This window comes from Notolabrus celidotus, unplaced genomic scaffold (genome assembly GCF_009762535.1).
Source record: "Notolabrus celidotus isolate fNotCel1 unplaced genomic scaffold, fNotCel1.pri scaffold_451_arrow_ctg1, whole genome shotgun sequence".
NCBI classification, from domain to species: Eukaryota; Metazoa; Chordata; class Actinopteri; order Labriformes; family Labridae; genus Notolabrus; species Notolabrus celidotus.
Genome location: NW_023260255.1, coordinates 1 through 14,013, shown reverse-complemented (window position 1 = coordinate 14,013; position 14,013 = coordinate 1). Strand labels below are relative to the sequence as shown.

The window sequence follows — 14,013 nt, the reverse complement described above, 5'->3', positions numbered from 1 at the left end:
CACCTCTCTGTCTCGGTTTCTCATATTTTCTAACTGTCAGACACCCGACTCCGGTCCAGGAGGAGCTGTGATTCTACTACACACACACATAAACACACATGGGCGTGCACACACCCCTCCCTCTCCTCTCCTTGGTCCCTCTTCGTCTCTTTCTGGAAACACTCACACTCTGTTTTTTTCTGTTTTTGTTTCTTCCTCAGCTTCTCTTTGTTCCCTTTGTGTGCGTTGAATCGACGTGGTGTCAGCGTTTCCGTCAGCATCGTTACTCTCGCAGACGAGTGGGAAGGCAGACGGCGGCGGGCGCGGCGCTGAGCGTTTAAAAAAAGGAACATTAATTGTCCGTTTGGGATTTGAGGAGGAGGCTATACCTCGGGTTCATACGTCTGCATCTGTCTTCTTTTCCACGTGACGTCACGGCCCTCCTGTCAGACTGGTGGGCAGATTATAAGCTGTTCTCTGTCATGCTAGCAAGTAGATTAGCATTAATTAGAGTAAGATAATCTTATCACAGAAAGTTCAGAGTATGTCAGAGCTGTGCTTAGAGAGGGAAAGTGAAACTTAACTACTCCCCGCTTCATTAAAGGAGGACAAACTTTTAGGACTTCACTCGTTAAAAAGAGTTGAGCTAACGGGAAGAGGAGGGCAGCCTGTCAATCAATCAATTTACCAATTAACCAATCAAGAGCCGTCCTGTTGAGCTGGACCTGCCTTCAAAATAAGAGCACCAAAGAGTGATGTCTTTGGTACTCTTATTTTGAAGGCCAGGTGTATCATAACATGCAGCGCAAGTGCAGTTAGTAAGTTCACACTCCAACGCAGTAGGTGGCAGTGATCTTAAAGGTACAGTGTGCAGTGTGTAGTATTTAAAGGTGCAGTGTGTATTCAAAGATACAGTGTGTGGTATTTAAAGGTGCAGTGTGGTATTTAAAGGTACAGTGTGTAGTATTTAAAGGTGCAGTGTGTAGTATTTAAAGGTACAGTGTGCAGTATTTAAAGGTACTATGTGTATTCAAAGATACAGTGTGTAGTATTTAAAGGTACAGTGTGTATTATTTAAAGGTGCAGTGTGTAGTATTTAAAGGTACAGTGAGTAGTATTTAAAGGTACAGTGTGTAGTATTTAAAGGTACAGTGTGTAGTATTTAAAGGTGCAGTGTGTAGTATTTAAAGGTGCAGTGCAGTCTTTAAAGGTGCAGTGTGTAGTATTTAAAGGTGCAGTGCAGTCTTTAAAGGTGCAGTGTGTAGTATTTAAAGGTGCAGTGCAGTCTTTAAAGGTGCAGTGTGTAGTATTTAAAGGTACAGTGTGTAGTATTTAAAGGTACTATGTGTATTCAAAGATACAGTGTGTGGTATTTAAAGGTGCAGTGTGGTATTTAAAGGTGCAGTGTGCAGTATTTAAAGGTACAGTGTGTAGTATTTAAAGGTACAGTGTGTAGTATTTAAAGGTACAGTGTGTAGTATTTAAAGGTGCAGTGTGGTATTTAAAGGTGCAGTGTGCAGTATTTAAAGGTACAGTGTGTAGTATTTAAAGGTACAGTGTGTAGTATTTAAAGGTACAGTGTGTAGTATTTAAAGGTACAGTGTGTAGTATTTAAAGGTACAGTCTGTAGTTTTTAAAGGTACAGTGTGTAGTATTTAAAGGTACAGTGTGTAGTATTTAAAGGTACAGTGTGTAGTATTTAAAGGCACAGTGTGTCGTATATAAAGGTACAGTGTGTAGTATATAAAGGTGCAGTGTGTAGTATTTAAAGGTACAGTGTGTAGTATTTAAAGGTACAGTGTGTAGTATTTAAAGGTACAGTGTGTAGTATTTAAAGGTACAGTGTGTAGTATTTAAAGGTGCAGTGTGTAGTATTTAAAGGTACAGTGTGTAGTATTTAAAGGTACAGTGTGTAGTATTTAAAGGTACAGTGTGTAGTATATAAAGGTACAGTGTGTAAAATTTAAAGGTACAGTGTGTAGTATTTAAAGGTACAGTGTTCTTGTTTGTCTCATAGTTTGTTCCTGTGTTTGCTGCCATGTGTAATGTTCCACATGTGTATCTTTATCTTGCTGCTGCTGTCAGCATTTATGTCCGCACATGCAGCTTGAGCGGGAACGTGCCAGTTCAGCGTGTGTGTGTGTGTGTTGGTGTGTATGTGTGTGTGTGTGTGTGTGTGTGTGTGAGAGAGTATGAACATTTCAGTTTTCCATTAGAGTCGACAGGACTTTGCATATTATCTGTCATCTGGAGCGAGCCGGCTTCGACCTTGAGGATCTTATACAAAGACGACATGTCGTACATTATTCTGCTCAGGTGTTCCTTCCTCTCCTCCCTCCATCTTTCCATCACTCACTCATTTTCCTCTCCGCTTGTTCCTGCTTCCGTTCAGGAGGAGGAGGACCTCCCAGCCTTGCAACACTCCAGTCTCAAATTAACTCCAGCGGTGGATGTGTCACGGCGTTTAGTCCGGATTAACCTGAGCTTTCAAAAGACTGTCACATCTGATCAGACCGACAGGAGCGTCACACTTTGTCCCACAGCGTTCTGCTGGGTGACGGGGAGGCCGTCACATCAGGAGTTTGGTTCAGTCGTCACCTGAGGCGTGTGTTCACAGGTGGGCACAGTGTTGTTTTGACAGGACTCACATCAGTGTACACTTTCTAAATCTGCAGCGAGCAGGTAAAGCTGAACAGATGAGCTGCGTTTGAACTCAGGGAAGACATAACGCTGAGAATCAGAGGTTTTAACAAACACACATCTATAAGACTGAAGTGTTTGTGTGTGTGTGAGGATAAACTGAGATTACTTTCAGTGTGTGTTTGTGTAAGCGTGTGTTTCTCTGTGTCTCCATGAGAATAAAAAAGCTTCCTCATCACTGGGAGACCCCCTGCTGTGGTGCCGAGACGCTTCAAAGCATCTGCAGGATGACTTCAGGCTGCCTGGTGGCAAAAGTCTCTCTAAACCCAGTCCAGTACTGGAGCGCTGGATTCACCAGTGTGTGTGTGTGTGTGTGTGTGTGTGTGTGTGTATGTGTGTGTGTGTATGTGTGTGTGTGTATGTGTGTGCCCATGCATGCCAGAGGTGAAGCAGGACACAGAGCAATACACACAGCAACCTCCTTGCTCTTCTCTCCTGCAACTAATAATAATCTGCACATGAATGCATGCTTCTGAAACGGACCAGAGAAGTGTCTCAGCTGTGCAGCTGCAGTGATAATGTGACTGTAGCTGCAGAAGGAGGTGAAATCTGCACACGTTGCAGGGGGAATTTCTCATATGCACTATTGTTCTTGGATTTATGGAACAAAATCTGCGCTATGACAGATTTCAGTGTTGAATTTCAACGTGCAAAGTCTTCTCTGTTGGACGAGCGGTGTGGTGGAGGATGAGGCTCAGTAGGCAGGACATGACTTTAAAACCATGCTGTGAAAGCAACAGACTCTGCTATGATGACAGGTTTTTGCATTCCCATCCCTGCTACGTGTCAACGGACAGACGTGCAGACATCTCCGCTTTCCTCGTCTTGAAAATGCTCTTCCCTCAACCTCAAGAGATTATTTTATTCAAGTTAATTTTTGGGGCTTTGACAGCTGCAGAGAGAGACAGGAAATGAGAGAGTGAGGGATAACATGCACCAAATCATGCCGGGACCACCCTCAGTGCAAAAAGGACTGTAGCCTCTATTCATGGGGCGCCTGGTCTACCAAAAACCAGTGCCCCAACCATCCATCCATCCATCCACCAGCTCTTCTGAGAGGATACCAGGCGTGTCCTGGGTCTTCTTCGTGGCCTCCTCCCAGACGGACATGCCCGAAACACCTCCCCAGGGAGACGTCCGGGAGGCATCCTGACCAGATGCCCGAACCACCTCATCTGACTCCTCTCGATCCGGAGGAGCAGCGGCTCTACTTTGAGTCTGAGCTCCTGACCCGGTCTCTAAGGCTGAGCCGGGACACCCTGAGGAGAAAGCTCAATTCGGTCGCTTGTATTCACGATGTTGTTCTTTCGGTCACTACCCACAGCTTGTGACCAGAGGTGAGGGTTGGAACGTAGACGGACCGGTACATTGAGAGCTTTGGTTTTTGGCTCAGCTCTCTCTTCACCATGACAGACAGGAACAGCGTCCGCATCACTGCAGACGCTTCCCCAATCTGGGAACAAGACCCCAAGATACTTAAACTCCTCCACTTGGGATCAAGACTCTCCTCCGACCCAGAGAGGGCAAGCCACCCTTTTCTGACTGAGCACCATGGCCTCAGACTTGGAGGAGCTGATCCTCATTCCCCTGCTGCTTCACACTCCCTGCGCCCCAACCTCAACAGATTTAACTCATCCCATTCTGTGTCGCTCTTCAAGTCCGGACCAGTTGCATGATGCTAACGTCCTCGACCTGCCCTCACATCCTCACCCTGACTCTCCTGGAAACTCAAACACGGAGCCGACTTGAAGAAGGAGGTGAATGTCGTCTGTTTGCGTTCACACACGCAGCTCTTTGTGGAAAGTTTCAGGAGCTCTGTGATCGTGAGCTTCAGATGACGATGTGGACCTTCAGCTTGAACTTTAGCGACTTGTTGAAGATAACTTCTTGAGTTCTGTCAGAGCTGTTTGAACGTATTTGTCGTTTGCAAACTTAAATCTATGAAAACATGATTCAGGATGTCCCCTTTAGGAGTGCTCGATAATGCACACACTGTTTGATGCACCATAGAGGGCTAAACCTGAACCCCACTTCAGCGCTTGTTTTTAGAAACCTGAGGGTGGATGAGAAGAAGTTGTGTAAAAGAAGGTGCAATGAGTCGGCATCATCTCCGCCCTCTGAGGACTTCAACTATTCACGGCTGGTCAAATTCAGACACTATCTGACATCAGCGCTGCTGCAGCAGAGATGTACATTTAGGAGCTGTTTATTCACCCACACACACACACACACTCTCTTTTGTTTTGGGCCCCGGTGGGAAGACTGGGATGTCCACTGTTACATATATGTCCGCCTGCGTTCCCCTTCCATTGTCAGCTTAAGAGTTCGATCAGCCAATCGGACGCCTCCCTCACAAGCCCACCCATTTCCTGTTTTCCGCCCTCTTGTGACTCACTTTCACACAGCACATTTAACCACTGTGTGTGTGTGTGTTTGTGTATATGTGTGTGTGTGTGTGTGTGTGTGTGTGTGTGTGTGTGTGTGTGTGTGTGTGTGTGTGTGTGTGTTGCACTGCTTCATCTAATGTAGGTTTAAAGAAGCTGTGAGCGAGCTCGTCTCTGTGTCAGTGATTTATGCGTCTTTAAGGACGAGCAGAAAGGTTTCCTGTGAGAATAAACATGATGAATGTTCACGTATACTCGCAATTATATTCAGCTTTGCAGCTCCGTCTTTTTAAAAAACACAGAGTGAGAAATGTAAGACAAACATCGGCCTGTAGTTTCATCATTTTACCCCTGAACTATGTGTGTTTGGACCAGTGGAACCAGGGTCTGAATTTAGTTCAGGTGTAGATAATCTCCCCCCTGAAAAGCCCCTGCTAGGGGGGTAGTACTTTTCAAAGGTCCTGGGACTTTCAGGGGGCGGGGCCTGCAATGCTGAACGTGTCTGATTGGTAGATTAACCTCAGTGTTTTTATTCCTCCCTCCGTCCACAATAACATCACACACATCTGTGATTCTCTTGATTTCTCTTTCTTTCATTAGTTTTTATTTGTTCTATCTTTTTTGTATGTGTGTGTACTTTTCAAAAGAAGAAGCTGTGATTCTCTTGATTTAGCAGATTGTAACAGTAGTCCTCTCTCAGCCCACCGTGAATGCGTCTCTCCTCCCGGTGTTCCGCTTTTAAAAGTGACCCTGTAAACTGGAGACCTTCAGCTGAACGTGTCAGTGTTTGTGGAGTTTACACAGCTGTTGAAACACAGAGGGAGTTCCTGGGAATGCAAACTAGTTTAGTTTTTATTAAGATTTCAAAATATCCTCATCAGATATTTAATGATGGTCTAAAGACGTTTATGAGGGATGCATCCAGCTGAGAGTCTCCAGTTAACAGGGTCGCCGTTTAAACCAAAACACCGGCCGATCTCTGCGATCACGGCTTTTTGAGTTCAAAAGGATTTTAAAGCCGTGTTGAAACGTCTTTGCTACTCGCGCTTATCTCCTCTCACGTGTTGATTCAGTGAATCCATCTGTGATGAAATATAGCACCATCTAAAACAGACCAGCTGAGTCTCTTCATGCTAACAGGCTAACTGTTGTGTTGCTCAGAATGATCCCTGCCTGTCCGTCTGCTTCTATGGTGTCATCTGTGATGAATGGCATTCCTCTTTGTTTTACTGCCCTCTACTGGTCTGGTGGTGTAGTGCATTTACTTTTTTTCTCCATACGTCACTGGACTGATTTACACAATCTACCTGGGACTTCAGCAATGGGGGACCAGGAACCTTTTAGTTCAGGGGAAAGTAGTTCTGGGGGCTAAAAGACTAAAGACCTGCATTTTAAAGGATATGCAAATCATGAATATGTCTGTGACGAACAGCTAATGCTACGCTAATAGCAACAGGTCGGCCATTAAAAGTATTTCTATGATGTAACGTGGGATCGCCTTCTCTCTGCTGCTGCAGCAAGACATAGATGAAGGACCTGCCTAATAAACGTATGTTTTAAAATCAATACTGCAGCGTTTGAGTCAAATAAAGGTCAAAGTGGTTGAAGATTAATTTATCCAGCGAGAGAGAGAGAGAGAGAGAGAGGAGAGAGAGAGAGAGAGAGAGAGAGAGAGAGAGAGAGAGAGAGAGAGAGAGAGAGAGAGAGAGAGAGAGAGAGAGAGAGAGAGAGAGAGCTCTGATGACACACTGAGGTCAGAAATCAATGACATGTTGTTGCACATGTGTAGTATTGTGTTTTCCAGCTGCTACAGGCAGGAGTCCCAGTGAATCTGAAGGTCGGCACTATCCAGGAAGTCGGTGGAAAAAACACTCGGAGGGGATTGGGGTCCCAGTGGGTCAAGTGTCACACTTTCCTCCCCCTTCATTCCTCCCACATCCAGATCCAACCAATCCATACCCTCCGGCCCTCGCTCCCCCTCGGCCGCTCTGTCAAAGCCGTCCCTCGGAGACGGGGGATGGTCCAGGATGCTGGAGCTGCACAGCATCTGGCTGTGGAGGTCATCAATTAACGTCAATGCACCGCCAGGCTCCACCCCCAGGAGAGGCTTCCCCGTGGTGCTTTCCAGAAAGTCCTCCAGGCGTCCAAAGCAGATGAGCTGCTTCTCATCGGTTGTGTCCGCGCGGGTCTGAAGCCCGGGCTGCACAGAGGGGGGAGGCTGAGGCGGGTCAAAGCAGGGCGGGATGGAGAGGGACGGATTCAGGCTGTCCTGATGAGCTGTGGAGGAAAACACAGAAACTCAAAATGACTCTCTTATCGAGGCAACTGTGAGAAGTGATCACACTGCAAACATGACAGAAAATGTTGTAGCTGCATGAAGGCAAACACGAGCATGTGGAGGTTAACGTGAAGGGACAACCTCAGGCTGGTGGTGCTAGCTCTGCTATCTGTCGCCACACTCAGCATGATTCAACCTGCAGACTCAGGCTCTTTTATCTGATATCTCCTCATCCTTTACTTTACTCGGCTGGTCAGAACAACCCTCATGTGAACTAACTGTTGCAGATTCTAACCGCTCACCTTCTGTCTGCAGAGCGTTGTCAATAAGCTCCTCCTCCTGTCCTGAATCCTGCAGGACACAAACACAAAGAAACAACACGTTACCCTAAAAACAGATCAGGAGTCTGAGACGTGCTACACTCAGTTCATTTTGCAGGAACACGTCTGAATGTTGGTGCTTCGTACTTCGTTATGCGATGTCTCGATGGAAGCTGGAGTCACGGGACTGAATAAGACGTCCTCACTGAGGGACGTCTCCTAAAGGAGAGGAGAGGGACGTCAAATACAACCAATACAAGCATTCAAAAGTACGCCTTTGTACGATTCAGGTCACCTACATCCGTTTGGGTGGGAGGGAATGAGACGTTTCTCCCTGAGGTCTCTGGAGTGGAGGTTGGTGATGTCACTTCCTGCTGAGGCTTGTCCAGTGACACCTGAAGTCCTCCGTACTTCTCCTTTAAATCAAGCAGAAGAGAGGAAATAAGAACGTAGTTAGTTTTATTTTGAAGCAAGATGTGGATGTGTTGGGACAAGATGCTGGTGCTAGAGTAGAGCGAAGGGCTTGCAAAGATCTTGTTTTGCAAGATGCATCCTATATGAACTGTTCTTCCATTTGTAAGAACGCTAATTTGGCGAGCTTAAAGGTACAGCGCGTACCTCTGAGGACAAGAAGCTCCTCTGATGCATGAGAAGTCTGATCCTACGTTTGTCCCTACAAATTATTTCACGCACAACTACAGCCGCTCTCTTCTTCTTCTTCGTCTTGCAACCGCTGCATGTACGCCTTGTCGTATCTTGACCGCCCGTGATGTGTAGATGCAGAAGGAATCTTCGTGACACTGGCTTGCTTGCATAGGAATACGTTTATTATAAGAATCAAAAATGGAGCGCCGCCTGCAAGCTAGTTCAGGCAGACAACTCGAGCCGCGCTCATCATACTGACACGTCACCACCTCTCCATCAGCTGATCTCAACATCCTCATTCGGCGGTCTATTTAAACGGCAAGCCTCCCTGTCTCTGCCTATGCTTGCAGTGCTCCTGCTGTTCTGCTCAGTGCTGTGTGAAGTTTGTCCCCACCTCCTCCCCGGCTTCCACCTGCGGGCTCCGAGGGGGTTAGTCCTATCTCATTGCTCCTAATGTCTGCATTTAAATAATCTACGAGGAGTAATGAAATTCGGAGCCCACACGCCAAACACAATACTGTATGCTACAATAAACTTATTAAGTAAACGTGAGTTGTCTGACTGAACCAGTATTGAACAGCTCTGCAAATCTGCTGACTCCCAGAATGCTGTTGACCACTACCCTTTATAGGTCTGAGAGCCAGCAGAGCAAGAACTTATCTTAACATCTAGTCTGTTATTGTATTCTCCTTCAGCTCTGCTAACCTAAGGGTCGCAAAACTTATCCCTGCAAGTCACTAAACAGGAAGGGGGTCTCTATCTAAATGTCCTTGAGAGTCTGAGACAACATAGGTTTCTCCTTGACTTGTTTTATGTACAAAGTAAATACTCCGTGCACATCACTGTCAGTCCTTCATGCATGGTGTATAGTTTGGCCAGTCTGTGCGACCATAGAAACAAGATAGCACATGCTAGGTTTTTGCAGGGGGCGCCACGTCACCCAATGATCATTTTATCGTACAGGTAACATTATTGACAAAATATACGTCACTCTAAGATTTAAAAAAAACTCTGAGGTAGTAACTGAGACGATAAACTCATTTGAAAAAGTCTGAGTGAATAAATGAAGTCAGAAGAAGAATCTTTTCATCTTAGACTTCTATCCAAACGCACAGACTAACGGAGAAGGCCCCTACTGGCCATTAGAGAGAATGCAGGTTTAAGGCACTTTCAGACTTCAGTATTTGGCGTCTTTGAGAGAGGGGGGCAGGTTTTCCTCAGGTACACCTGGACTCAGCGAGAGACGCTCTGTTCCTCAATCAGCTGAGACGAGATGCCGTCTGCGTTCGTCCTCCCTTAACGACATTAATCACGCTAATGGACGACGTCGTCGCAGCAATTAGCAAAGCAATAATTATCAGCATCATGATAGCGTCGCACTCTATTATCAAGCGACGCTGTCACCGTCTCCAACGGCATACATCATTAACTTCCACCGCTGTCGGACTCTGCAGCAGTCCTCCGTCACCCTCCAGTCTGGCTCTCTCTTTATGGAGCATTAACAGTCTGTTTCTGCTGTCGTCGCTCTGACAGAGGCTGGGGAGCCTCGTTGAGAGTGAAGTGTGAGTCTACATTAGGATGATGAAATATACAAACCAGAGTTGTAAACATTTGAGTGTTTCTCCACGATTTAATAAGCCGTTGAACATCTGCTGCGATGAGACCAGACAGACTTTCTCTTGTTCGTGACGTCAGCTGATGGTTTCAAAGCTCAAATATGGGATTCACAAAACAGGAACAGATCTTAAAATAATCAAGACGGACAAATAATAAATATTCAGAGACCAAAGACGTCTTTAAGGCCGAGCTGTAAACATCTTTGTTTCTGCTGCAAACATTGACTCCTTGATATGAGCTCTAATGGAGTTACCTGAGCTTTTGGGGGGGCAGCCTCAAGTGGGCACTTAAGGAACTGCAGTTTTTGGGACTCGGCAGCTTTGCTCGATTCTTTTGAAGATCACTTTTGCAACTGTCTGATCTGTGTTTGGACTCAAACACATCGTCTGTTGATGTCAGACATGAACTCGTCTTGGTGCATCACATACCTGCAGTGGGGCGTGATTGGTTGCGTTGCTCTCAGGTGCATCAGTCCTGTGATTGGTCAATGCAATGAGGAAGTGGTTGCCGTTGTTGTCTGTGACAGTCTGAGTTGAGTCCCGTTTTGGTGGTTCCTGAGTTAAAGGTGCATGGCCTGCAGTCTGGTTGAGGTTCCACTGAGGTTCCTGCAAAACCAACAGAAACTTTTAGAGGATGGAATTTGACTTATTCACATTTAAGGAGAAATGAAAACATCTTTATTCTCTAATCTCTGACCAGGTAGATATCAGAGCGAGGAGGCCTCTGCTGCAGTTTGTGGGACTTCCTCTTTCTCTCCTGAGGATCTTCCTGCAGGTTCTGCTGATTCTGGATCATCTGGAGCATCTGCTTCTGCTGCTGTAGTAGATGTCTCTGTGCAGCCTGTTGCTGGAGCAGGTTCAGACGGGTTTGTTGGTGATGTGAGTGTTGTTTGGTCGGACTGATCGTCTGCTCCGGCTGGATCCTGAGATGAATTAGCTCGTGCGTTTGCCGAGTTTGGGTCGAAGCTTGTGTTAATCCGTGAGCATCTGGTGTATGCTCAGTCGTCTCCTCTGCCTCCGTGCTTTCTTGTTTGACGTTGGGACCGCTCAGCCCACATGTGACGGGTGTTTGTCGTGAGAGAGGGTCACTGGGTTTATCAGGAGGTTCTTGTTTGACTCTCAGAAGAACAAGCGGCTCGTGTACCTGCCCGTCTCGTCTCCTACGCTCCAGCTGCGTCCTCAGCAGCTCCACCACCCTCTGGATCTGCCTCAGCATCCTGGTCAGCTCCTCTATCTGCTTGTCTTTCTCCTGCAGCATCCTGTCTTTGTCCGCAGTCAGAGCTTTGTTTGCAGTGCTGGAGCCGGTCGAAGAGACCGGGCCGTGTTTTTGCAGACAGGCTGCTGGCTTTAAAGAGAATCGACAAGGTGCTGAGGTGGAGCACGTCTGCTCTTTTTTAATATTTGCTGGAAACAGAGCAGCTGAACACGCCTGCAGGCTCAGCTGGGTGTGAGGTGAACCCATCTGGACAGAGAAGGAGAGAGAAACAGACAAAACCTTGAAATTAAATTATAAATAACTCCAACAGTGTGGGAGGACTGAACTCATCTTTGAAGCGTGTGAACAAACGAGCCAAACGTGCACGAAACACTCTCTCCTTCTTCTTCTGCTGTTTGTTCTCATGTTTCATCTTAAGATCTACGATTGATCGACCTGTTTGTCTTCATTATCTCTATTATTATAAAGCTTTAGTACCCAGCTCTCTTACTGATCTTCAGGCTGTGTAGGAAGCTTGATTCTGATTGGTCCAAACCCCTTGACGACGGTTATTAACTTTCAGTAACATGAGCAGAGTGGTGGAGAGTAACAAAGTACATTTACTTGAGTACTGTACTTAAGGACATTTTTGGAGTATCTGTACTTTACTTGAGTATTATTTTTTGGGGATACTTATTACTTCCTCTCCACTTCATGTCTATCAGTTCCTCTAGTTACTCACTATTTTATCTTTGAAGTCAGTTCATGAATCTCCTTCTCTTCTCTGAGATCTGATCCTGAGACAGTAAACTGTGTGTGTGTAGTTCTGTTTGTCTCAGTGGTTTAGTCGTACCTGTGTATCAAACACAGAGCAACACTCAGATCAGGCCGTACATGTAGAGGTGGTAATGATGGATATAATTCTCCACCTGAGCACCCATGGTCATATCTTCAGTGTTAGAGGGTTTTAAAATGATGAATGATACGTATGGTTTGAAATGTTCTCCCTGTGGGGTGCTGGTGGCCTAGCGGTCTAAGCGCCCCACATATAGAGTCTATAGTCCTCGTCGCAGTGGTTCCCGGCTGGTCGACCATTTCCTGCATGTCTTCCCCCCTCTCTGCTCCCCACATTTCCTGTCTCTCTTCACTATCCTATCAAATAAAGGCAAAAAGCCCAAAAAATATAACTTTAAGAAATGTTCTCCCTGTTTCTGCTCAAACAAACATTCCAACCTGAGAGAGCGTGCTGAGCTACGTCACGTTTGTTTAACTCCAGATGAACATTTCAAACTAAGGTTGTCTGAGCTTGGAGTAACTTTCTGTTTTTATTCCATGGTTTAGTTTTTAGAGATTTAAAGCAATGGTTTCTAAATAAACATGATGGAACAGAAAATGTGAAAATACAACATTTAGAGATTTTTTAAGAAGTACTGTGAATACTAGTACTCCAGGACTTTAACTCAAGTAATAATCTGACTGAAAAACTTTCACTTGGAGGAATATTTGACCTGGAGTATCTTTACTTTGACTTCAGTAATGAAGCTGTGTACTTTGTCCACCACTGCATGAGGAACACCAGAGACTATGTCAAATCAATCCAGTGAAAAGAGTTCAGACACATTTAGCTTCTGCTTGTTGACACCACAGACCGTAAGGTGAGGTTAAACCGCTAGCTTCTGTTAGAAAACAACGTGGCTTGTTTCGTTAGCATGCTGAATCATCAGGCTACGATGTTTCCATCTTGGATCCTGTCCATCAACATGATGAAGGAGCAGGAGAGAGAAACTTTAGGTTAGAGATCTCCACAGAGAAAGTCAAACCCTGAGCGGTGGTGATGATAGCAGCAGGGTTCAAAGTTCAGACATTAGTTTATTCTTAAAGGTGTGTGAACCGCAGAGCTCAGAGGAGAGAGATGAACATGCAGATGCTCTTCTTTGTGTTGCATGTTGTCATGAACTCAAGGCTCAGATTGGAGCTGCATGAAACATGAATATAAGAGGAGCTGCAGGAGGAGAAGAAGCTCTCACCACGTCCTCCGTTTGGTCTCGTTTAAAGCCTCTGTCTCCAGGACTCGTGGAGCTCAGTGAGACGGCTGTGGGGGAGGATGAGGCTGTGGTGCCTCTGCTCTCTGAAACACAGACAAACATACGCTCTCATCAGTCGTATTAATATGATCATCTTTCCTGTCTTTATGTTTGAACACTTGGCTGCAGGATTCTGTGATTGATTCAGACACCTGAGTGAGCGCTCTGACGGCTCTGACGCTCCTCCTCCTGCTGCTGCTGTGATATCTCATTGTTGTTGTTGTTGATGGTGGTGGTGGTGGTAGTTGCAGCAGTTCTGGAGGCTTTCCCTCCTCCTGTAGTTGTCAGCCCTGTGACGCCCCCTGCTGCTAGAAAGGAGGTAGTGTCCCTGCCTCCATTCACCTCCTGGTAGCTCCTCAGGCGCTCGATGAGGTCTGTTTTGGTGCCTGAGACGGGCAGACTGCGCAGCTTCAACTCTGACTTTAGCTCTGCAACCTGACGGGAGATAAAGAGAGGAAGAAGAGAGGGAGGAGAGGAGAGGAGGATGAATACAAGAGGAAAGAAAGAAGAGACACAAAATGCACTTTTTAAAATAATGATGTCTCTGAGTAGTTGACCTTCATCTCATCCAGGTGAGGAGGTAAAGACGTCGGTTTGATCCCAACTAAAGGAACATAACCCTGAGGTCTCTCCTGGTGAGAGGGAGCAGAGACAGGTGGAGGTGAAGAGGAGGAGGGGGATAACTGCTGATCAGTCTGAGGCCTGTTGGAGAGAAGAGGAGAGTCGTCAGTCTCCAGTTTTTCGAGCGCTCGTCCACGGTTGATAAACGAGGAGTGGTTACTTGGCGGGTGCAGGCAGGATGGCGTGGTAGT

The 14,013-nt window shown here is 46.1% G+C and overlaps 1 protein-coding gene across 1 annotated transcript; it reads right to left on the bottom strand.

Annotated features, from left to right (window-relative positions):
* Positions 1 to 6,752: 6,752 nt before the first annotated feature.
* LOC117809798 (myocardin-related transcription factor A-like) lies at positions 6,753 to 14,008 on the bottom strand (the record flags this gene model as incomplete). Its single annotated transcript, XM_034679305.1, has 10 exons — positions 6,753 to 7,340; positions 7,644 to 7,692; positions 7,809 to 7,880; positions 7,961 to 8,077; positions 10,352 to 10,528; positions 10,620 to 11,384; positions 13,145 to 13,245; positions 13,354 to 13,636; positions 13,759 to 13,903; positions 13,983 to 14,008. Coding segments are annotated over 10 exons (2,205 nt in total), but the record flags the coding sequence as incomplete, so codon positions are not given.
* Between the last annotated feature and the right edge of the window lie 5 nt (positions 14,009 to 14,013).